The 26,587-nt window shown below is 39.2% G+C and overlaps 1 protein-coding gene across 2 annotated transcripts in view; it reads left to right on the top strand.

Annotated features, from left to right (window-relative positions):
• Nucleotides 1-26,587, top strand: part of CACNA2D1 (calcium voltage-gated channel auxiliary subunit alpha2delta 1) — a 361,672-nt gene that overhangs the window by 151,756 nt on the left and 183,329 nt on the right. For both annotated transcript variants that reach the window (XM_054179081.1, XM_054179082.1), the window contains exon 4: nucleotides 26,354-26,413. In XM_054179081.1, the coding sequence (XP_054035056.1) occupies nucleotides 26,354-26,413 (60 nt within the window). The remainder of the gene's footprint in view (nucleotides 1-26,353; nucleotides 26,414-26,587) is intronic.

The following is a 26,587-nucleotide window of genomic DNA, read 5'->3' as shown; positions in this document are numbered from 1 at the left end:
AGTTAAGCAAACACAGTTTATTTGTTGAGTATGGTTACTGAATTATGAATTTCAAATATGGAAATAGCTGTTTGTATTCTTAAACATGTTGAAAACAAGCACCTCCGAATGCCTGTTAAACTTACTAAAGGACATATTTTGCTGTGCGCATAGTATGGAAAGAGGCAGTTAGGAGAACTAGCTTTGTAAATGACAACTTGTCAGTTAATGCTCCTTGTGCCTCTTAATTGGTCAAATCATATTTTCTGTGAAAAAATATATTGTATAGCTGGTGGTAATTTATTTGCAATATGAGCAATTATTAATTAAATTATTTTACCTCAAATTATTTTGCCATCAAAGCTGCCCCTGCTCAGCTGAACAGGAGAGAGAAAATGTAATGAAACATTTGTGAGTTGAGATACTGATAGAGAGAGATCACCCACCAATTGCCATCATGGGCAAAATAAACTCAGCTTAGGGGAAATTAATTTAATTCATTACCGATCAAATTGGAGTAGGGTAATAAGAAAGAAGAAATGCCTGGATTAATTCCAGTGTGACCTGCTTTAGGAGACCCTGCTCTAGCAGGGGGTTTGGAGTGGATGATCTTTCAAGGTCGCTTCCAACACCTAACATTCTGTGATTCTATGATATGCAACTTCATAGACATCTGTCATCCTCTGCTGTTTTGCTGAGGCTGTCTCTGACACAATGAATTTCACATAAAAGCATAGCAGGGAGAAAGGGTGAACATATTTGATGAGTACCTGAGACAATGCTGACAAAGTCTGAGGAAAGCCAGGTTTTGATTGCTCAATATGCTGTAAGACATGACTGATAAGGTAGATACTAAAACCAATGAAACTCCTACTCCTCACGAATAAATCAGTACATACAGTCACAGAATCATAGAGTCATAGAATCAGAATTATGGAATGGGTTGGGTTGGGGGGGACCTTAAAGATCATCTAGTTCCAACTCCCCCTGCCATGAGCAAAATAATGACCTATATTGCTTTTTCAAAATTCTTTGATATTTCAAGTGGAAGAGGTAAATAAATGACTGAAATACCAAGCCTTTAAAGTTACCTCTGCATTAGGATGTTGTCAGTTTCAAACAAACAAACAAAAAATAAGGTGAAAGCATGAATATTTCATATTCTTTGGCATTCAACCTATTTTGCATAGATGGCAGCTGGAGGTTCAATACAGAGCATTATTGCTCCACCACTGTCACCATAGTTTAGCAGGTAAATAATGCATGAAGTAAAAGTTGACAAGGCAGACGGTAATGATACATTGGTTCAAAAATCTGTCTTCTCAAAAAGCACCTAGCAATGATTTGCATCAGCCTTATTACTTATTTCAAATGACTGTTTACAGAATACTCATAGATACAATCTGTAATTAACCTAAAGAATTAGTAGCTGAAGGATGTGGAAGGCAAGTATTTTGTAGCAAAGTTTCAAAGAGCCCTATTATTACTAGAGATGCAGCAACATTAGTACACTTCCCAGCTTATAATTGTGGCAGGTATTAATCTGCACTCTTTAAGATGTCAGATCCTGGATTTATCTCTAAGAAAACAAAAGTTCCTTCATACCCTACTGCATATTACCCAGTTTGTTCTAGTTGCAGCACTAAAGATCACTCTGCTTTTCAGTGATTCATTCAGACATTACAGAACATTGGCTGCCTGTCAAGATGCAGTGTTAATATTTTTACATTGATTAAAAACCAAACAAACAAACCCAAACCCAACCAACCAACAACAGAACAAAACAAAACAAAACATTATTTTTTTTAAGAGCATTGCCTTACTAAGCAGGTGTGTTGTGCAAAGGCAGGGCTGGTTGTCTGTGTTACCAGTATTGTTTGCATTATGTGGCACCTGATTAAAATGCTAATAGCACTCTTTGTGTACAGCACCCGGCGCTGTTTTACAAAAAAGAATCTGCCATCCTCAAATACAGAAATGAGGATAATAGCTGGTATACAGTGGCCATGGAGCAATTAGAGGTGAGAAACCATAATGACACACAGAGGTCCATCATGTTTGACAAAAGTATTAAGATATTTTTGTGACTTGGTTTAAAACAAAGGAAAAAAAGGGGGGCAACACACAACCATCCCATCCCTTTCATTGCTCACAGGCTGCTTAACCCATAAAGGTTAATATGTTGCGCTAGTGTTTTATTTCCTGTTTTGTTTATGAGATCACTCTCTGTAGTGACATCTGCATACATTAACTAGCCGAACACATTTTGTGTTATCTGGCAGCATCTTTAATTACTGGCCAGGCATCACTTTTTAATATTGCAGTCAAGGAAAAACGTCTTTGTTCCAGAAACATTTTTAACATGAGCTTCCCTAGAGAACCCTTCCAGCCAGGGCTCACCAGTAAACTGCAGCCTCCTCATTGCAGCCTAAGGTATCGACAGATGCTTCAAACTGGCTGTGTAATACATAGTACCTGCTGTGAATAGAAAATCACTAAGGATGGATGGAACATTCTTTAGACACAAATCAGCTGTGCTGGTTTGTCTTGATACCTTGTAATGGGAGACTGTGATGTGATTTTTTTCCCTTTCTGGTTGTTTTTAAACTTTTTTCTTTGAGACGTGCAAGATGCAGCAGTGACTTACCAGGATTACAATGATAAGCACATGCAGTGCAAGTAGCTCATTACACTGACAGCAATTTCTAAATCCAGAAGAAAATAATGTCCTTAGCTCAAGGAAACAGAAAGTGGCAAGAGTGCCAGTGGGAATATTGTAGGGCCAGACAAGATGTTAGCAACATAAGAGTGGATTGGACCATTCATGGTTATAACAAAATACTGTATGCAGTAATGGGAATAAAATAAGACATTAGACTATATCACACAGTCAATGGACAACTGGAATTGTTCTTTACGATTTTAAAGTTTAACTGTTGAATATCCAGGGGATTGAAGGTCCAGCATGTGCTATGGGCTCTGTAAACACAGAAATAACATAGCCGTCCTTTCCAAAAGAACTGATAATATAGAGCTGTATTGTACATTGTCCTGATTTCAAGACTTGTTTCCCAGGAAGCAATGCTGAAGTGTGTGCTTAAACCCTCTTGATTCCAACTGCAAAGTCAGAAACACAAACTGCTGGATAGGGATGGGTTAAAAGGAGAGGGAAAAAAAAAAAAAAGCCCTAAGTAGTGAAGAATTTGGCAAGGGAGCTTCAGACTAAAATTCAGAGGTTATCAGACTGTGTCAGTGTCCCACACCATCACTGCATTCAAGCCGTAGGGAGCTGGTACTGCTCAGACTCCTCTGTGTTGGAATTCAGAGTATTGCTAAGGCTAAGGAAATTGTCTTTTAGTCTCCTTCCTCCTCATCCAATCTATTTTATTCATTGTCTGAATTAGAAGGATAATTGGTTCTGTTACATTCCCTGCTATTGAGAGAAAGCTCTATGAGAGACTGAGGGAGCTGGGATTGCTTAGCCTGGAGAAGAGGAGACTCAGGGGTGACCTTATTGCTCTCTACAACTACCTGAAGGGAGGCTGTAGACAGGCAGAGGTTGGTCTCTACTCCCAGGCAACCAGCACCAGAACAAGAGGACACAGTCTCAGGCTGCGCCAGGGGAAGTTAGGAGGAAGTTTTACACAGAGAGAGTGATTGCCCATTGGAATGGGCTGCCCGAGGAGGTGGTGGAGTCACCATCACTGGAGGTGTTCAGGAGGAGACTTGATAGGGTGCTTGGTTGCATGGTTTAGTTGATTAGGTGGTGTTGGATCATAGGTTGGACACTATGATCTTGAAGGTCTCTTCCAACCTGGTCCTATTCTATTCTATTCTATTCTATTCTATTCTATTCTATTCTATTCTATTCTATTCTATTCTATTCTATTCTAAAGCATTCTTACTGTAAAAGCTAACGACCCGGGGCTCAACTGGCAGAATGTGGTATACCTCAGTTGTGTGAGTTAGTATCACTACTTGTTCCAGATAACTTGGGGCCATACTGGAAGACTCTGAAAGTGTTATGCAGATGTTTTTTACTGTGGTGGGTTTACAATGCCAGTGTGAAGACACTGATTTATTACTGAGTCAAATGTCTGTTTCTTGTGGGGTTTGCCATTTGCTGCCAATAGTTATGGCATCAACAAGTTCCAGCAGAATAACCAGGTTAGAATTAGGTTTAAAACTGAGCTTGATTCATCTGAATACTTGGAAGAATATAATAAATGGAAGTAGGTCAATTTCTGTAGTATGTATTGATTTCTGATTTGTATGGAGAAGCCTGGAGAAACTGCTCTGATTGAGGCACTGTAAGGGTAACTCATTTCCTGACATATTTGTTGTGTATATGTACATTGTAAAGAAGATTGAGAAGAGGATAAATGCTGTGTCCACATAGTACTTGCTCATTCATATAATATTTTATTTCCTGTTTTGAATAAATTAGCTATGCCCTTGTTATATACTCTTGAAACTATTTTTCCTGACATTCAAATAAGATCTTTATAAAAACCATGAATAAACAATGACAATAAGAACAGACCATGGCAAACAAAAAAACGTGACAAAAAACCCATGACAAACAAAAAACCCTCTATAAACTATTTTTAACTATGTTAAAACACAGATTAGTACCTAAATGGCAGATGAAGGCATTTTATTGCTACATTTGAGTACTATTATATGTTCACAACACTCTATCAGATGGACTTGAATTTTATTCTGTGACTAAAACTTGAGGAAGGGAAACAGTAAACAATGCTATTTGAAGTAACATCATTATAGAAGCATATACAGTTAGAATCATAGAATGATTTGGGTTGGAAGGGACCTCCAAAGGTTATTTAGACCAATTCCCCTACACGCAGCAGGGACATTCTCCACTAGATCAGGTTGCTCAGAGCCTTGTAGAGCCTGACCTTGAATACCTCCAGAGATGGAGCCTCAACTACCTCCCTGGGCAACTTGTTCTAGTGTTCCACCACCCTCATGGCAAAGAGCTTGTTCCTAACATCCAATCTAAATCTCTTCTTCTCTCATTTCAAATGATTGCTGCTCATTCTATCACTACAGCCCTTTGTAAACAGTCCCTCTGCAGCCTTCTTGTAAGCCCCTTTCAGATATTGGAAGGCCACTCTTAGGTCTCCCTGGAGCCTTCTGTTTTCCATGCTGAACAACCTCAGCTTCTTCAACTGTCCGTGTAGCAGAGCTGTTGTAGTTGAACTGAGCTTTTCTTGAGTGGAATTTGTTGCAAGCATTCACAGTTGGCAAGTAACTAATTTCTCTTTTGTTTTTCTCCCTTTCTGGTAGATTATTCTGTTTTCTTTGGTTTTGTGAGTTGGTTAGGGTTGGTTTGTTGGTTTTTTTTTGGGTTACAAATAGTTACAGGAAACTCAAGAGTTCCATGCAACTGGGTCCTTTTTGACTACATTATCATTTAGAATGGAAATACTTTCAGTAACCAAATGTTGTTTTATGTAATCTCTTCTGCTTTGATTCCTAATAGGAAGATTTTTAACACAGTGTTTGACATGACTCAGGTTGACTTGTTACCTTATTCTGAGGCTCAAAAAGGCAATAGCTTCCATTATCTGAAGAACTAGTAGTGCAGTTAATTGACGTAATTACTAGTGCAAATAGTAATCTTAGTGCAGAACTGAGATATTTCTCCTATGAAGTGCTTGTGAAGATTTAGAAAGGGTAAACTGATATTCTAGATGCATTTCAGCATCAGTTAATTTACATCATTTGAGAGTGTCATGAATAAAAATGTTTGTGAATACAGCAGTATACACAGGCGCCAAGAGTCTTCTCCAGGTCTGCTTTGAATCAAGACATTTTTCTCTTTAAAGATTGTTGTTTGGTGGGTGGCAGCTCACTGTGCCAACGAGGCTCATTTAGGGGACTTAGAAATTAATAGATTGAACAGGAGCAGCACACTTCTACATCTGACAGGCTGGTGATTGGGTTAGAAGAGCTCTGGCTGATGCACTGGTATTTCCATTTTGCATGTCATTACTGTGGATCGAGTGAGAAACAGAGAAACACAATTAATTAGGACTCTGACTAGCAGCTTCAGCAGCAGTGCTGCATATTAGAGGCATATGAAAACAAAGCACCAAAAGAAAATACCAAGAATTTTGGGCTAAGCAAACAGTCTGGTGGAAGCAAGATTGAGCTGACAATGTGTTTAGCTCTTAAAGGAAAGGAGAATGGTGTTTGCACCATACACAACATTGCGTTGTCAATCAAGGAAAGGAGTATGTGTTTACTATGATGAATTGGGCCATTAATCCTAATACAGGAGCTGTAGTGGGGATCTTTGAGTGTCAGGCTAAGACATGTCTGAACCATAACACAGAAGCTGCCAGTCCTAAGTGAGGTCATTGAGTTATGGGATATTCATATGGTGAGAGAAAGTTCTCTAACCATCAGTTTGTAGCTGATTTACACTATGAGAGAGAGAATATTAAAAAAAACTAAATTCTTAGAAGGCCTGCATATGTCCCTGATATCCATAATAAAATGGGCAGGTGTCCCTAAAAGCAGACAGTTCTCCAATGTAATATCATTCTTTGGCAGTTATTTCTCAGCATGGGTGATGTCTCAAAAGAAGAAGGACTTTAAATCTACAGGTAGCAAATCACCAGGAATGGTTCACCTTGTGCATTTAAGTGGCATGGCATGGCATGGCATTGCATTGAGAAGCAGCCATATCAGTTTAGCCTGCAAGCAGCATTCAGAAGGTAGGATTTGGCCCCTCAGAGTGATGCATTTAGCTCTCCACATGGCAATAATGGCTGCTTGCTAGCCAAGTGTGAATGTGCTCTATGTGGCTGTGAGAACTGACACGTTAAAGGCAGTCATTTCTTCAGTCACTTTCCCTTTAAAGTGTCAAATCCTTTACCATTAATAGTTAAGCACCAATTAGAGGCAATAATTAAATGTGCTGGGCAGCTAGGAGTCCCAAGGCAAAGTAAAAAAAAAAAAAAAAAAAAAAAAGGGTAACTGTACCATGGAGGTCAATTATTAGGTAAAACTTACTTACGATCAGTTTACTGTCATTAGATGTTTCGAATCACTCCAGAGAGACTGGAAAGGTGAAATAGCCTAATATAGTAAGATGAAGAGGAAAAAAGGCTGGATTGCTCAGATAAGACAAAGTAGATGAATAAACTGTCCTGTAAAGAACTAAGGAGAATTTACATTTTCCTGAAGATGAATGTGATGAATATTTTCAGCAATGCTTTTCATGAATATGGAAAACAGTCTGTACTATTTTTTTTTTTTTCTATATTCATAAAATATGCATCAGTTGAGTTCTTGTTCTCACAGTATGAGATATGGATTGGAATTTCTAATTTCTTCATTTATTTGGTAGAGGGTTTTTTCTTCTTATAAGACATTTTAATACAATGATTTAGAATGTGAATTGTGTCATGATTAGCTATGGAGTATGTTGCCTTTAGAAGCATTTGCTTCATTTACTGCTCTGCTGCCAATTCTCTTATGACTTGAGAGAAAAATACTTGCAATACCCATGTGGGCTGGGTGACTGAACTGTTGAATCCCTCCTTCTTAACATTGTAATATTGTTCATTCTCCCAGAAAACATTTTTCAGGCTACCTAATCTTCAAAGTTGTAGGTAAGATGTAAACTGTGGGACACAGGTAAGAATGGGTTATGAGAGATCTACCTGTAAGATAAGAACAAAAAAATGCATCTGTTTTCTTACACAGAAAAAATGGATCAGGCAAGATTATTTAAGTTTTTTGCCACTAAGTTTTGTGGACACTAAGTTCTAACTAATCTGACACAAAAAAGTCAGTCATGTACATGAAGGGCAATACAAATATTTTTGTTGCTTGATATTTTAGTAATGTAAAGAAATCAGCTTGTTAAAAGCTGTGCAAGTTTCTTAATGCTATAGTGACTGTTTCCCTGTGGTGTGTAGTGTGTGGGTAATTGTGTATCCAAACTACATGGAGACTATTTGTTGTAATTTTGAAATTAAATTATGAAAAGTCATCACTTTCCTTGGGACAGGCATGATAGCAGCTACTTACACAAAGTGGCAAGTTTGCTTTCCTTGAGGCTTACTACTTAATACAATTTTTTAACAAATTGTGTTTAGTGATGAATATTACTTTAGTGATATTCAGTTTCTTTCATTTTCAGTATACTATTGAATTTTTTTCACAGAGTAAAGGTAAGAGGCAATGGATAAAACCTACACCATAAGAAACTGGGATTAGATATATGTGGAAAAATATTTTAAGAAGGCTAGTCAACACTGGGACAGGTTGACAAGACATGCTTTGGTATCTCCATCCTGGTGATGAATCAAAAAAAACAACCAAGTGTAACCCTCAGCCATATGATCTAACTTTGAAGCTGACCCTGCTTTGAATGGCCACTGGAACAACTGACCATCAGAGATCCCTTCAAACAAATTATTTTATGATTCCTGAAATTGGTCTGGAATTTGACTCTGCTTATCATAAAATTGTTATATTCATACAAACTAAATAGCATCTTCAGAAGAAATTCTTTTAACTCCTGAATGGGAACCAATTTCCATTGCAGAATCATAGAATCATGGAATGGTTTGGGTTGGAAGGGACCTCCAAAGATCATCTAGTCCAATGCCCCTGCAGTCAGCAGGGACATTCTCTACTAGATCAGGTTGCTCAGAGCCTTGTCAAGCCTGACCTTGAGTATCTCCAGGCAAGGAGCCTCAACTACCTCCCTGGTCAACCTGTTCAGGTGTTCCAACACCTCATTCCTAACATCCAATCTAAATCTCCTGTGATTTCAAACCAATGTCCCTCATACTGTCACTGCAGGCCTTTGTAAACAGTCCCTTTGCAGCCTTTTTGTAGTCCCCCCTTCAGGTACTGGAAAGTTGCTATTAGGTCTCCCATGAGCCTTTCTCTTCTACCTGGAGCCTTCTGCTTTCTGGACTGAACAACCCCAGCTCCCTCAGCCTGTCCTTGTAGCAGAGGTGTTCCAGCCCCTTGATCATTTTTGTGGCCCTCTTCAGATCCACTCCATCAGGTCCCTGTTTTTCTTGTGTTGAGAGCACTGGAGCTTGATGCTCCAGGTGAGGTCTTACCAGAGCAAAGTGGCAGAATCAAATATGCACAAAGACAGGAGTAAGAAAATAAATAAATATTATTATCACAACAGCCCCTTGCCTTTCATAGGCTACCACAAGATAGTGTGTCTGTTTGTAATTCCATAGGTGGCAATTAAAGAAAAGAAGGAGGAAGGATAAAGTCTATAGATTCCATTATGAGTGAAGATGTGATGTGTTGACAATAAATCAATAGTTGTTTCAGACTTTACAAACAACAAAGGAAATGTTCAGAAGATGACTCACTGTGGTGAAAGAAAGTGACAAATGATCTCCGCTTAATGACAAATAAAAAATGGTGTTAGTGAAAGTAAATTTTGAAGGCACAGATCAATATTACCTTTTAGACTCACAAAGCAGAAAATATGGAATCAAAGTCAAACTGTCAGAAGACTCAAATCTCTCCAAACACAGAAAAATCACAAAAGAAGACAAAAGTATTTAATTTCTGCTCTGGGTTTATAACTTTAAGAAATCCATATTCACCACTAGGATTCTTATTCATTCTAGCTTCAGAGCAGAAATTCTTGTCAACTGATACTAATCTTTTTCAGGAACAAAACTAGGGAACTAGGAAACTATATGGAATATCAATGACACTTAAGTAATCACTATGTGTTCTCCCAGAGGGCTGCACTCTTGTGTCTCTAGGTTTGTATCTATAATTATTATTGATATTTGAAATTATCTGGCTTCAATTACAGATACCTAAATTCACTGTAATGAGCTATTCCACTCACTTTTAGGTGGACACTTGTGCTCAATTGAAGTGCTGTCTGGGTAAGTAAAGAAGAATCAGAATGGTTTTAGTTGGAAAGGACCTCCAAAAGTTGTGTAGTCCAGTCCCCCTCAAGTCAACAGGGACATCCTCCACTGTATCAGGTTGATCAGAGCCTTGGTGAGCCTCACCTTGAATATCTCTAGGGATGGGACCTCAGCCACCTCCCTGAGCAACCTGTTCCAGTGACAAAGTCTTTATACCCTTGATTGTGTATTGTGAGTTACTGAAAAGTTAAAAATAATACTCCCGTCTCTGCGGAAATAAGCTGGAGCTGAAACCTAGTTCTTATAAGTGTGCTGGGAGTGGATAAGGGTGGAAATAAATCACATTATCGCTAGCGAAAGAAAATTGCCACACTTGGACTTATTAAACTATAACTGAAACTTGTACAGAATATTTCTCTTTGACTCAGAGCTGTAATAAGGAAGAAGTACACTGGCACACAGTGTGGGTGTGTTCATTAGCTACAGCATCTCTTTCCTTTGAGCTGTTAAGAACAAGGAAACAAAAGCCAATCTGTTTGTTTGCTATTTCATACTCATCTGCTTTCTCCTTTTTAACGGCTTGACTGACAGCCTGGGTTTGCATTGTCCGATGTCTTCACATCAAGCCTGCGACCTCAATTCACCTATCATTCATGTCAGCTGAGCCTTTTGTGGGTGTCCATTGTTTACACACTATATTGTGTTATGATGGATTAACCTCTTGGGAATTTTAGGACAACTTAATCCCAGTCTGACAGAACTCTGCGATAAAGAATCCACAAGCCCCTATGCTAAATGAATCAGATCAGAGGATGTGGATTTTGGACAGCTTTTACTGACTGAAAAGAAATAAGACAGCATGCCTTCAGCATTGTTGAGCAGGTTCCATCTCTCATTTTCATCATTGTATACAGCAGGGCATGGAGATTCATTATGATTTGTATCTTTAGCTGATTTTCTGATAAACAAAATATTTAATTACAAAATCAATTATGGTGAATTTCTTATAATTTAATCTTGTATTAAATCTGACCCCTTTCTCCGTCCATGCATATTAAGAAAAAAGAACTTTGGAACAACAACAACAAAAAAGCCCAGTAGCATTTGACTGTGTATTTCCAGTGACAGCCACGCATGTCTGTGTGCTGTCTGGCATTTAAGGCAAGGCTAATCTTTAGTGTCCTTCAAGCAACACAGGGGTGAATAGAGAATAAATAAATACAGAATTAACCAGGTTGGAAAAGACTATCCAACACTAATCAACTCAACTATAGCACTAAGTGCCCCATCCAGTCTCTTCCTAAACACCTCTAGTGATGGTGACTGCACCACCACCTTGGGCAACCCATTCCAATGGCCAATCATTCTTTCCATGAAGAACTTCCTAACATCCAGCCTAAGCCTCCCCTGGTGCAGTTTGAGACTGTGTCCTCTTGTTCTGTCACAGGTTGTCTGGGAGAAGAGACCAGCCCCCACCTGGCTGCAACCTCCCTTCAGGTAGTTGTAGAGAGCAGTAAGGTCTCCCCTGAGCCTCCTCTTCTCCAGGCTAAACAACCCCAGCTCCCTCAGACTGTCCTCTTAGGGCCTGTGCTTCAAACCCCTCACCAGCTTTGTTGCCCTTCCCTGGACATGCTCCAGCAACTCAACATCTTTCCTAAACTGAGGGGCCCAGAACTGGACACAGGACTCAAAGTGTGGCCTAACTAGTGCTGAGAACAGGGGCAGAATGACTTCTCTGCTCATCTGCCAGCTCTCTCAGCACTCTAGGTGGATCCCATCCGGTCCCATGGACTTGTGGGGATCCAAGCAGCTAAGCAGGTCTCTAACTGCTTCCTCCTGGATCACAGGGGAACTATACTGCTCCCTGACTCCATCTGCCAGTTCAGGAGGCCGGTTGTCTGGAAGACAACCTATCTTGCTATTAAAAATTGAGGCAAAGAAGGTGTTAAGTACCTCTGCCTTTTCCTCATCTTTAGTTACAATATTCCCCTCCATGTCCACTAAGGAGTGAAGGTTGTCCTTTCTCCTCCTTTTGTCATTAATCTATTTATGAAAGCATTTCTTGTTGTCCTTCACAGCAGTGGCCAGTATAAGCTCTAAATGGGCTTTTGCCTTTCTAATTTTTTTTCCTGCATGACCTAGCAACATCCTTAAACATTTCATGGCTTACGTCTCCTTCCTTCCAAAGATGATACACCATCTTTTTTTCCCTTAATTCACCCAGAGGTTCATTGCCCATCCAGGCTGGCCGTCTGCCCCGGCAGCTCATCTTGCTGCACATTGGCACAGCCTGTTCCTGTGCCTTCAATAATTCTTTCTGTAAGTAGGTCCAGCCCTCCTGGACCCCTTTGTTTTTAAGGGCTGTTTCCCAAGGTATCTTCTGAGTTAGTTCCTTGAGTAACCTAGAGTCCGTCCTCTGGAAGTCCATAGTGGAGGTTTTGTTGCTGCCCCTCTTAGCTTGACTGTGTATTGAAAACTCAATTATTTCATGGTCACTGGACCTCAGACAGCCTCCAACTACCACACCTCCCACCAGCCCTTCTCTATTGGTAAAAAGAAGGTCAAGCAAAGCCTTACCCCTGGTAGGCTCACAGAGCAGCTGGGCTAAGAAGCTATCCTCCATACACTCTAAGAACCTCCTCTAGACTGCCTCCTCTCTGCTGTGTTAAGTTCCCAGCAGATATCAGGCAGGTTAAAATTGCCCATAAGAACAAGGTCTGGCAATCTTGAGACAGCCTCCAGCTGCCTATACAATAATTCATCAACCTCTTCATCCTGGTTGGGTGGTCTAGAATGGACTCCAACTAGGATGTCAGCCCTGTTGGCCTTCCCTCTAATTCTCACCTACAGGCACTCAACCTGATCATCCTTGATCTCTAGTTCCATGGTGTCTAGAGCCTCCCTGATGTAAAGGGCCACTCCTCCACCCCTTCTCCCTCACCTGTCTCTCCTGAAGAGCCTCTAGCCATCGATTACAGTGCTCCAGTTGTGTGAGTCATCCCATCACATTTCTTTGTGGACAACTACATCATAACTTTCCTGCTGTAACAAGGCTTCCAGCTCCTCTTGTTTGTTACCCATGCTGCGTGCACTAGTGTACATGCGGTTCAGCTGGGCTGCTGGTTTGACCCCAGCTCCAGCTTACCACCCCCAGACTCCTGTCTGGGGGGACTGGTTTCAGCCCCTTCCACCTTCAAATCCAGTTTAAAGCCCTGTCAATGAAACCTGCCAACTCCCTTCTCAGAATCTTTTTCCCTCTGGGGGACAGGTCATTCTCATGTGCTAAGATCTTTCTCCCGCTCTGGGACAGATGTACTCCATCTGTTGCGAGCAGACCTGGTGCCAGAGTAAGTTCCCCAAGATCAAAAAAACCAAAATAATGTTGGTGGCACCAGCTAATTACAGCTGCTTTCCTGTTCCTTTCAGTATTCCTTCCTGCAACAAAGGGTATTGATGAAAAATTACCTGTGCCCCTGACCCCTCAATCAGTTTTTCCAGAGCCTTGAAGTCCTTTTGGATTGCCTTTGGACCTCTGGTTTCAACATTATCACTCCCTAACTGCATAACTATTAAGAGATAGTAATCAGAGGACTGTACCAGACTCGGCAGCCTTCTGGGAACATCTCTGACCTGGGCCCCAGGGAGGCAGCAGACTTCCCTGAGGGAAGGATCTAGCCAATACACGGGCCCTCTGTTCCCCTCAGGAGGGAATCACCAAAACCAATTACCCTCTTTTTTTTAGGGAACAAGTCCTGATGTGGGGTGCAGGCTGTTTGTCTTTAGTCAACACCTCCGATGGTGTGTCTTCTGTCTTCTCATTCACCTCACCCTCAACTTCCAGTGCCCCATACTTGTTTTGCAAGGGCAGCTGGGAAGGTGAGGGGAGCTGTGAGGGTTTTACCTTGCCTCTCCTAACAGGGACCTGTATCCATTCCCTGCTGCTTCTTGAATCAGCTCCCTCTCCTAGGGGAGCCTGCAGATCCTGGTTCCTCAAATCCAACTCCCTTTCACATTCCCTGACAGTCCTAAGTCTAGCAACTTCTTCCTTCAGTTCAGCCACTAGATTAAGCAGATAATCAAGCTGCTTAAGAAAGGAGTAAGAGCAAGTAAGAGTAAGGAAGACAGACTGTTGCCTTTTTTGTGCTGACAGCTTAGGACTGGCCAAAATTGCAGTGCATAGCAAGCTGACAACTTGCTACCAATCAATTATTTTCGTGTGGAAGGGACTGAAACAAGCAGAGATGAGACCTCATTCACCATGTCTGTGCAGTGCCAGGTGGTATTAGCAGTGTGATGAACTACAGTCCCAGTGATATTGCCACCTTTTGCACTTCACTGGAGTTTACCGGCTGTTTTAGCACTTGAGGTTGACTCTTGAGACTTGACAAGGAACCACAGATCTATTCCTGTGAATCTCCGGGTTGTGGGGGTGGCAGAAGCTCCATAGGATTTTGCTGCAGCATTGTTTACAGTTATTTTGTTCTAGAAAGCGTAGCAGTGTTCTTTGTGCTTGCTGGAGTTCCAGGAGTCATCCCTTGGCAGCTCACAAGATCAAAACAAACACAAACTTAATCTAGAAAACCACAGAACTTGGAAAACCAGAGAAAAGATGAAATATGAAACTACTTTGAGGAGGAAGTCCATGACCATAAGGTTGGTGGAACACTGGAACAGGTTACCCAGGGAGGTAGTTGAGGCCCCATCCCTCTGAAAAACCTGATCTAGTGGAGGATGTCCCTGCTGACTGCAGGGGGTTTGGACCAGATGACCTTTGTAGGTCCCTTCTCTCCCAACCCATTCTATGATTCCTTGATTCTATATAAATCAAAACCTCCCATTTTCTGGTTTTTGTTTTGATGTTTTTTTCCCCCCTTGTTTTCCTATTTTTTTTTTTTTTTTGTAGTGTCAGTGTTGTGGTGTGTTGGATAGCTGGAGGAGAAAAGAAAATAAAAAAAATATTATGTATTCCATAGAATAGCTTCTTCATATCATCCTTTTGAGTCAGTTGGAAGTAAATGACATTATTTGTGCCAGAATGTGTTCTTAAGGTACTCTTAGACACACCTGAAAGCACTACAATTTTAGCCATGTCTGTTCCTTGTGTGGAAACTGGTGAGAAGTGTCTTTTCTCATTTCCTGAATGGAGGTTCATCTTTATTTCTGTAGTGAGTGCCAGAGGGAAGAAACTGCTGCTTTTGACTGCATTACAGTGCAGAGTATGATACAAAAATCCATGTGAAATACATTACAGTGCTTAACTTGTCCCAGACACAAACCAACTTTCACAGGTTTTAAGATCTAAAACTGAGGTTTTAAGGTCTATAGTCTGAGTTATTATTTTATTTGATTTGGAGGAAAAGTTTCACTTGCAGAGAAATTAATATTAAATGCATACTTGCATTCTCTTCTTTTAACTTTATCTTTTAAAGAGATATTATCTTTTACTTTCTTGCCTGGTTTTTGTTTGTTCTTTTTTTTTTGTTGTTATTGTAAGATTTTTGTTGGTTTTTTTTTTTTGGGGGGGGGGGTTATTTATTTGTTTATCTTTTTTTTTTTCTATGTGTTTTTTGTTCTGATTTTGGTGTTCTGTGCATCAGAATTAAAATGTTGCTTTGTACCTGATATCTTTTTACTAAGGATTTTTCTCATCCCCCAGTTTCTAAGAGATGGTTGTGAGTTGTGTCACAATACAATAGAAATATTAGCAACCAGGTTCCTATAGAGGCTCCTTGAACGCCATGAGATTAGGTAAAGTTCATAATTCAGAAAAATGGCTGGGTTTAAATTTAAAGAAACAAAACACAACAAACCAAAACACAAACCAAACCTAAGCCAAACCAAACAAAACCCAACCAAACAACACAATCGCCCCCACAAGAGGTACTGAAAAATTCCTGACCCACTTGGATTATAGTTGAATTACTCCTGTGTTGAGATTTCATTGTAAATGTGTACAAAGTCCCTAAAATAGGTCTAAAGTACAGTAGGTTACTATATGAAAGCTGTTGTCTTGGTGTTTGCTAAGAGTTTTAAAGCTCATTACAAGCATTCTTTTAAAGTATATCAAAATACTCTGCTGACAGTCACATATTTCTATTAAATAAATCAGTGGAAATAAAAGAAAGATAAGACTATTAAAGTCTGAATTCTGTAAAGCTGGGGGCTAAGGATTAATGTCACATTTCTCTATTCCCTGCATAAATTGTTATCACATTTTAAATGAGGATGCTGTCAGACCTTGCAAGAGCAGCACATTGTCATCTTCTGAACTGTCAGACATTGCTTTAATTAAGCTACGAAGAAACTCTTCTCTAAATAAAATAATAATAAATTTAAAAAGTAGGTGTCTCTTCTTGCATTTGAGATCTAAGGTTCAAGCTGATAATATAAGGTCAGAGTGTTGCCAGGCTCTCTATGTTTTGGCTGTATAGGTTACACAGTTGCAGGTACCAATTTATGTGTGTATGTGTAAGAGAAAGACTCAGGGAACAGTTTGGATAACAGATAGTAATAGGTTCAGGAAGAGCTTTGTCTCCAGGCTGCTCTAAGTGAGCATAGTGAAACTAAGTGAGCATAGTGATTTCTGCAATAAAATTTCTTAAACACTCCTTTATTTCTGGAAAATAATGATAGTAGTTTTCTTTTAACAGAAATAAAACTGACTGACTCATTTCTCGTATTTCAAAATTATATTTTCATTTATGAATTTCTGAAAGAAAATTTGAAGAGTGGGGAAAAAAAAAGAGAAAAAAAAAGAAAAGTTTTGAAATTGTGTACTGAATAGTTGTAGAACACTACACATGGCACTGATGGAGAATGTGAAGGTAGGTGCCCTAATTTGTGTTTGAAAAAAGGTCTTGTAAGGGATAAACCCCTTAAAATTGCCAGAAAAAGACAAAATAAAAAGTGGTTTCTGGTTTCAGAGTAAGAGAAGATCAGAAAAGTTTGGGGGTTTTGGATAAGTCTTACAATTTTGAAACTAGATAATAGAGATAAATGGAAAATGTTAATTAGATTTTACACAGATTGATTATGTTCTCAGGAAGATCTTTACCTGGAAATTGTTGAACACCAAGAAGAGTTTCAGCTCTTAATGGGCAAGTATCTATTGTAAGAGTTATTTGACACAGAACTGAAGTGCAGAGTAGTGCAATTTATGAATTACAGGAGATTTTTATTTTTAATTATTGCTTTCTACATGTCTGAGGCACAAGGATCTATATGCTCATGGAATGTGCTGCTACTCATTAATGCACCCTCTTTCTGCTGCCTCCTCCATCCTTCCCAATGACATCCACCACAAACTCTGGTCTGGGTAATATGCTGTAAGGTGGCATTTAAGTGCTCAAGTTATAATTAAAGAGAGCAGTTAATAATCATGATGGCACTTATTTTAATTTGTAACTATGGAATTTTACATTGCATGGTTAAGAACGTGACATTTAGGTTCTATTCACCTGATTATAATTTCAACAGCATTAAAAAACCCACAAACCCTTATAAATAGCATAGAATCAAAACAACTGGAACCTAAAGGCTTCTTTGTAAGCACTTTTTACTCTGGGAAAAAAAAAACAACTACAAAAAATCCTCATTGTATTTCTGAAACAAAAGGAAAAAAAGGTCTTTAAAAAAAAGAGATGTGTATAGTATATTTAGGTTTGGAGTTTTAGCTTTTAATTAGCTTGTATGGTTTTCTCACACTAAATTATTTAGAGGTTGTTTTATATTTCATATCAGTTTAAATTGAGAGGGAATTAAATAGGGCATATAAAATCAGATTTAAATAACTGAAGAAAATCAATTCAGCTCAGTCCATGCTATTAGCTAAGCCACACTTCACGATGTGCTCTAATATTGTGTTTGAACACTTATTCTTCAGGGATTTCTATTCTATTCTGGCATGCAAAACCTTCATCTGCATAAAAAGTTTGCTTTGTATTACTACATTCCAATTCTGCAGTGATTTCTGTACGCCTGCCCAGAAATGGGTCCCCTGACTGATAATGAGACAGAGCACACATGCTGTAGTGACAAATAATGAGGGATTTTACATCATAGAGCAGTTTGGTTAGCACACACTAGTAAGAGTATTTCTAATATGCATAAATGTACTTGCTTGTTTACAAGGGAACCATAATACTAGATTTCATCAAGCTGTTTAAGTACCAAATCTGGGTACTTTGGAGAGCTGTTAAGCTCTCAAACCCAGCTCTATTAGAGTCTATATATTATATGAGATAGAACAGCATTACATACACACGTGATTCATTGAGTCTTTGTGACACACATTAAATTCTTATATGCATAAGGTTGGTAGAGTTTTAAATGCAGAATATGAAATCACAGTTGACAAGGAACTTAGAGTAGCATAGAGGAGATTTTATGAGATTTTCAGATAATCCTGTCTGTTAAGTTTTCAGATGATGTGCACTTACCCCTGAAACACTAAAACATTATTTTGTATTTAAGGTCAGTAGAAGTACAGTACTTGAGAATCTGATCTTTATTTTCTGGCATTAAATTGAGCTACTTTGTGTCAGGGAAATGAGGAGACAGTGTGGCAAGCCAATTAATTTTTATCATGATTATACAGACAGGGGAATAGTTCTGTAGGGAGTAACTTTCTGGGTTCTTTTTTTTGCCTCATAGGTCATAGAATTCCAGAATCACAGAAACATTCGGGTTGGAAAAGGCCCGTGAGATCATCAGGTCCAACCATTAATGCTACTCCGCCAAGTTCACGACTAAACCATATCACTAAGTGCCACATCTAAACAACCTTTAAACACATCCAGGGATGGTGACTCGACCACCTCCCTGGGCAGCCTATTCCAGTGCCTGACCACTCTTTCAGTAAAAAAAAGCATCCTAAATGTCTAGCCTACACTTACCCTGGTGCAGCCTGAAGCTGGTGGACAGTGAAGCTGGGCTCATCTCATCTGTTCTAAGGTAGCAGGACTTGTTTACATCCCTGATTGAAACCTTGGAGATTCTGCTTAGGCCACATTTTTGGGAAAAATATATTTGAACTACAATTAAGTTGTGTATAGATGCAGTACAGTTCTAAATCCCACTGATTTCTGGAAGTTACCTGGATCTCTAGGGGCAAGTGGCTATCTTTTACTGCAGCTTCTCAGTTATCTTCCCTCCCTCTCCAGACTATCTGCCTAAGTTTTGTACAAGTAACTTAATTTGTTTAGGATTCATGGTATCATCTTATCAGTGCTATTTCCATAAATATAAAACCAAACCAAACCAAAAGGACAACAACAAAACAAGGACAAAAACCACAATAAAAATAATAATAATAAAACCCCAAAATCTGATTAATAAGCTACTTCTGACTGTGCAGATTTTGGTACAATGTTGTGGATTCAATTGAAAACAAATCTGATAGCTTGATTGTTTGACAATAAGAAAGAAAAATATTTCATTGGCATTGTCACATGTACATAGAAACACCATCTTTGAAAAGTAAACATTTTTAAGTACTATTAGCAAATTAAATATTATATTGCAAATTGAAACATGTTTGCTTTCTGAGAACATTGACAAGATTTATTCTAAGAAGGAGTAGGATGTACTGTGGCATTCTTGACGTGTCTATCAACTTAATTTTTTCTTATTTATTTGTTTGTATTTTGTTTTTCTTGTAATTCTTTTTGCTGTTCATATTTTGATTCTGATGTTGACCTTCAGTAAGTAGTTCTAGATGGAATGAAAGAAAACACACCTTCTGGAGGGTGCTAAATTTGGTGGTAGGGTTCAATATATTTCCTTTACAGAGCGGAAATATACAAGATTGCAAAACAAAATAAACTTAAGTAACACCAGATGTGGAAGTGACATGAGGAAGATGCTCAGGCATTTTTGAGACAGAATAGTGCTTCTTGATTGTGTTCTTTGAGCTAGAAGGTGGCAATTAGATTTTCATACATAGAAAAGTGTGAGACATCCTAATTAAACACCTTTTGGTGAAAGTTATCATGGATAAACCCTGAGTGCTTGTAGTACTCAGATGTCACCTGTGAGGAATAACGCAAGAAAAATATTTCTTTTCTTTTTTCTTTTCTTCTTTCTTTCTTTCTTTCTTTCTTTCTTTCTTTCTTTCTTTCTTTCTTTCTTTCTTTCTTTCTTTCTTTCTTTCTTTCTTTCTTTCTTTCTCTTTCTCTTTCTTTCTTTCTTTCTTTCTTTCTTTCTTTCTTTCTTTCTTTCTTTCTTTCTTTCTTCCTTCTTGCCTTTCTTTTTTTTTTCCTTTTTTTTGTGTTAAAAATTGGAAGGAAATAATAACTTGAATGTTGATTGCAATAGGTGCATTACTTGCTAGGACAGCCAATTAAATGCATTTTTGGCATAATTATAGTTCATCTATAGAATCATAAAAAAGGAGGAAAATATCTGAAAGAAAACCAGAAAAATGCAATGGGTTAATTCAGAGAATAAATCTTACGGACATAAAAGTTCCTGGCACCTGATACTAATGTTTTGTGTGACTTTGGTTAAATCATTTCACTGTTCTGCTTTGCTTTATATGTTAAAGCCGTTAGGATAGGCTGAGGGAGCTGGCATTGTTCAGCCGGGAGAAGACTCTGGGGAGACCCTAGAGCTGCTTTCAGTACCTGAAGGAAGCCTACAAGAAGGCTGGAGAGGGACTTTTCATAAGAGTGTCTAGCAATAGGACAAGGGGTAATGGTTTGAAGCTGAGGGAGAGTAGGTGTAGATAGGATCTGCAGTACAAGAGTGATGGAACTCTGGAATGGGTTTCCCAGTGAGGCTGTGGATGCCTCCTTCTTGGGTGTGTTCAAAGCCAGGTTGGATGAGGTCTTGAGCAGCCAAGTCTGGTTGAGAGGTGTCCCTGCCCATGGTGGGGAGGTTGGAGTAGATGATCTCTGAGGCCTCTTCTAACCTAAGCCACCCTTGTCCTTTAGTACAGATTTATTTACTTGATCTATTCCTCTTCTTATTTTTCTCTTGGTAATAAGGCAGTTTTGTGTCTATTACAGTTGCGTCCTCATTTGAATCCCCATCAGATTTTAATGGAACTTCAAACATACAAATGTTAAGCATTTAAGAGTTATGTTTTGTGCTTGTTTTGTTTTTGCCTTTTTACTCTTTTTATTCAAGTTAGAGGAAAGTTACATTTTTGACATTTTAGAACACTTGTTTTGGAGAAAGTTGATTTGGATATTCCTATAATCAATTTACAAAGTCCTGATTTTTCCCTGGGTTCCTAAGAACTACACATACTCTACAGTTGAAAAAGCAGGGTAACAAAGCATGCCTCCTCAATACGTGTCAGTTTCTAATTGTGCCTGTGAAGCAGCTAGCTCAGCTGTGAAGCTTCGAAGTTTCCTAAGGCAGGCAATGAACTGGGGATGGTGGCATTGTGAAAGCTGTGATTTGTTGGGGCACTTGGCAATCTCAGTCTAATAGCTTCAGCATGTGTCCTTCACTTTGAGCTTGTTTAAAATTATAACACTAATGTGACTTGCATTTAAGGCATCTGAATTATTACAGTGAAAATGTAATAAGCTCTAAGCGTCTGAAACCTCCGCAAATCAGAGGATAAATTATATGTTAAAAGAATTGGTCTTTTGCTGTTTCTACACTCCACTCTAGCAAAATTTCACTGTTGGGTGTCAACATCCACCTGACAGTCTTCTGCTTTGGAACTGGAGAATCACTAGAAGGGTAAAATTTCTCTGTGGACAATCAGTCTTCACTCAAACAGTAGGAATGTCTTGAGTCATAAAGAATGATTGTTAACAGATACATAAAGCCTTTATATGTGTCTGCTGAACATATGGAAGATGACAATAAGTTTTGGGTTTTTCTGTTAGATTTCACTTTTTAGGCAACATGACGGCTTTGTGTTTGGTATGAGGTCATCATGCTAGAAAAAAGATGGGAAATTCTGGAGTAGAAATTCTGTTCATCTGAATAAACCAGAAATGGCTTCAAATATGTTAGACAAGCAATATGGAAAGTCATTTTCTGTTTATTGCATAAATAAAGTTGGGTGTTGTAATCTATAGCTGGATTAGGGGGAAAAAAGAAAAAGGAAGTAGCAATTTAAGTAGTTGTAAGTGGTTAAGAGTAGAAGGCAAAGTTGGAGGCATTATTTTGAATCATGGTTCAGAGTACAATGGCATCAGCTTTTCAACAATTGTGCTAATTATTGATTGTGTTAGATTATGTATAAATTAGGTCCAGTCATTTATATAAAGAGTGCTCATTTATATAAAGAGTGCTCTGGTAAGTTTCATGTCAGCAAACCTCTCATGTACTCTTTTCCCTTAAAAATATGATTCATCTACTGCCTCAGATGACAAAAGTGAACCTGGCTCTAGAGTATAGCAAAGGCTTTGTCATACAACTATGTTGAATGTAGGAGAACAGTTATAAACTAACTCTTTGCCTGTGACCTTACATGCTTCAGATATTCTCATTAACAGACCACACATCAGATTACCATCATGTGGCACAGCAGATGCCAGAATAGGAGAGAGACCATGACTGTGTACCATAAATATCTAGTAAGGATTACAATTCTGGTTAATCTTCTACTGCGCCTAATGGTATTTACAGAACGGAATACAGCGATGTATAGGATAGCAGCTCTAATTTGAGGTAGCCTGTCCTGATAATAGGAATTATTGAAAATAACATCCCTCAGTATTAGTGATCAAATTACTTTTAAAAGCATAAAAAAATTACCCAGTAGAAGAGATCTTAAACTTTGTGAGACTGCAATTGAAATCATCATAATTGGATGTGTGTTTGGTTCAGTCTAAGATGTGGACCAACTGGGGACTGATCTGTTGGAGAGCAGCTCTGGGGAAAAGTACCTGAGAGTCCTGGTGGACAGCAGAGTGAATGTGAGCCACCAATGTGCCCTTGTGGCCAAGAAGGCCAAGGGCATCCTGGGGTGTATTAGGAGGGATGTGGTTAGTAGTTTGAGAATGGTTCTTTTCCCCCTCTACTCTGTCTTGCTGAGGCCATATCTGGAATATTGTATCCAGATCTGCCCAGAGAGGTTGTGGAGTCTCCTTCTCTGGAGACATTCAAAACCAACCTGCATGCATTCCTCTGTGACCTATAAGTGGTCCTGATCTAGCAGGAGAATTGGACTGAATGACCTTTCAAGGTCTCTTCTAACCCCTAACATTCTGTGAGTCTGTGATTGTTTGATTCTGTAATAGCAAAATTAATGGCGTATTTGGCTAATGGATGACAGAGTTACTATGACAGTGTAACATACTCCATGCAAGTCGAAACAGTAGAACTAAGATGGAAGCAAATAATTCTAATTTGGTTTAGTGCAGAATGTAACAGCTTATGAAGGTGAAAATGCAATTCCTTAAAATTTTTACAGCTTGTATTAAACCTGTAGTGAAATAATAGTATCAGTCTTCCACTGGCACTTCAGACACATTATCTCAGACTTAACAAAATATTTTCCTCATATTTCTTTCCCGTAATTTATGTGCAGTTCATAAATACTCTTCTGTAAATGATTGTATTTAAAAGGCAAATAAGAAGTTCCTATTTGAAACCATTTTTATGTGTATTTCCTGTGATATTTTACACTGTTTGTGAAAGAACAGGATTGATTTATTTGGATCATATTTTAAAATCAGGGTTTGAAGTTCATTGAATTTTACATTTTTCAGTTTAAACTTGATATTGATATCTCCCCCCTGGGTATTTATCTCCTTGAAATAACCTAAAATATCCATAGATTTTCTATTTTAGAAAGCTTAGTTAAGCTACTGGTGTCTAATCATTCCAAGCTTACACATTTTATAATAGCTTATTATGTCAAGGGTTAGTTAAGTATTATTTTCAAGCTAAAGGGGAATGAGAAGCATAAGAAAAGAGGGAAAAAATACTTCATTGTACTGACTACCGCTGTAATTGGGCCATTAGCAGACAGAGTTCTGTCCTAGCTAGGAGGAGATAAAGATACGATGTGTGCAAAAAAATGAAGGCTGAAAGATGAATACTTTCTAGGTAGCTTATCATTGCAGATCAGATAAAGATTCTTCAGGTCTCATTCTTGCAGTCCGTGCTGCATCAAAGGGTGTCTTTCAGAACTACTAACATGTATTGGAACCTGGGGACAAGACCTTTGAAAATGGACAGTTTAAGATTGACAGGCAGCCTGGCTTTGGGTTTTTAGTTGTTGGTCTGCTTTTCTCTTTCCATGTACGTAGTATTTTGTAAGCCCTTTAAAAGTTAAAGAAACATTCACAGGCTGATGGAATAAATAACATTTCCATCTTATCTGTCATTCCCAATGCATGCTTTGCTTTTAAGGTAGCCACTATCTTTAAAAGACTTTAGGAAATCTACTGGAACTAGACTGTTGACTTCCTTCAAAGTTCAATTTAAAAAAATACTTATTTGTGGCCACTTGCTGTCTTTCAAAGGATAATTTTCTTTTATTGATGAGGTCAGTGTTCTGAAAAGTCCTGAAAACATTGCATCCTTCACAATACTTAGAAAATATCCAGGGAGAGAGCAGTTCTCATTCATCAAAAAGTAAATAAAAATAATAATAAAAAAGTTAGAAATAGTTGCTTCATCTAGAAACATTTATTAAACAAATTCTTGTTTACTCACAGTGGTTTTCAGCACTTTACATTTGACATCAGCTGCTGTGTCAATCACACTGGCTAAAACTGACATCAGCCCTTTTTGATCTTTAATATCTTCATTGATGATCTGGATGAAGGGATTGAGACAGTCATCAGCAAATTTGCAGATGACACCAAGTTGGGAGCAGATGTTGGTCAGTTAGAGGCTAGAAGGGCTCTGCAGAGGGACCTCGACCGACTGGACAGATGGGCAGAGTCCAATGGGATGGCATTTAACAAGTCCAAGTGCCGGGTGCTGCACTTTGGCCACGGCAACCCCATGCAGAGCTACAGGCTGGGGTCAGAGTGGCTGGAGAGCTGCCAAACAGAGAGGGACCTGGGGGTGCTGATTGACAGCCGCCTAAACATGAGCCAGCAGTGTGCCCAGGTGGCCAAGAGGGCCAATGGCATCCTGGCCTGCATTAGGAATAGTGTGGCCAGCAGGAGCAGGGAAGTCATTGTGCCCCTGTACTCTGCATTGGTTAGGCCACACCTTGAGTACTGTGTCCAGTTCTGGGCCCCTCAGTTTAGGAAGGACATCGAGACACTTGAACGTGTCCAAAGAAGGGCAACAAAGCTGGTGAGGGGTTTGGAGCACAAGCCCTATGAGGAGAGGCTGAGGGAGCTGGGATTGTTTAGCCTGGAGAAAAGGAGGCTCACGGGAGACCTCATTGCTCTCTACAACTACCTGAAAGGTGGTTGTAGCCAGGAAGGGGTTGGTCTCTTCTCTCTAGCTACCAGCACCAGAACAAGAGGACACAGTCTCAAGATGCACCAGGGGAAGTTTAGGTGTGAGGTGAGGAGAAAGTTCTTCATGGAGAGAGTCATTCAGCATTGGAATGGGCTGCCCAGGGAGGTGGTGGAGTCACCATCCCTGGAGGTGTTCAAGAGGGGATTGAACATGGCACTTGGTGCCATGGTCTAGTCATGAGGTCTGTGGTGACAGATTGGACTTGATGATCTTTGAGGTCTCTTCCAACCTTGGTGATACTGTGATCTCTCAGAAGCACAACCCTACAGCTGTCAAGCATCCTCCAAAAGCATGGGAATAGATGCTTCAGCATTTGGTTAGCTTTTAAAGCCCTCTCTTCCAGGTCATGATTTCTTAGCTTCTGTGCCGCTGCACAGTACTTTGGGTTTCATTGCTGTAATCTCAGAATTTTTTTTCTCTGTCCAGAGATTGTAGAGATAGACCCTGAAGGCAGCCTACAAGAAGATTGAAGAGGGACTGTTTTCAAAGGCCAGTAGTGATAGGATGAGGGGCAATGGTTTGAAATTAGAGAAGAAGAGATTTAGATTGGATGTTAGGAGGATCTTTGTCATGAGGGTGGTGGAACACCTGAACAGGTTGCCCAGGGAGGTAGTGGAGGCCCCATCCCTGGAGGTATTCAAGGTGAGCCTTGACAAGGCTCTGAGCAACCTGATCTAGTGGAGGATGGCACTGTTGAATTCAGGGGGTTGGACTGGATGGCTTTTGGAGGTCCCTTCATACCCAAAATGTTCTATGATGTAAGGCAAGGGGGTGTGTGCAAGAGAAAATATTTTCAGAAGGATATTGATGGAGTTTGAACACAACTAGAAATTCTTAAATGGCATTGGAATGATGGTTAAGTTTGCCAATGTATGATTATAGTACTTGAGTGAATAATACAAAAAACAGCATTTTTTGAGTGAGTTGGTACATCTTTATTCAAATATACCTAGTTTTCAAGTAGGTAACAAAAAAGTTTGGATATAGAAAAAATTATGTAGACAGAGAATGTATATGAAGAAATTGCTATGTGAAGAATCAGTAAAGACTGAAACCTTTACCCTCTGTTTGGTCTACAGCGCCTCGCTAAAGAAGCAGAGAAGTATCAGGCATCACATCAGTGGAGGGATGAGTTTGGGGTAAGTTTCAGTTTTTCTCCGTCTAATATTATCCAATTTTTATTCTTTGAAGTGTTAATGATGTTCTTACAAAATGTTGTTTATATAATCACCACAAAAGGAGATATTGGACATGAATGGGCATTTTATTGTATTCAGAAAACAGAGTCTCAGTCTGGGTTTCTAGAGAATGAA

This window comes from Dryobates pubescens, chromosome Z, assembly GCF_014839835.1.
Source record: "Dryobates pubescens isolate bDryPub1 chromosome Z, bDryPub1.pri, whole genome shotgun sequence".
Taxonomy (NCBI): Eukaryota; Metazoa; Chordata; class Aves; order Piciformes; family Picidae; genus Dryobates; species Dryobates pubescens.
Note: the sequence above shows the minus strand (reverse complement) of the source record. Positions and strands in the feature narration are given on the sequence as shown.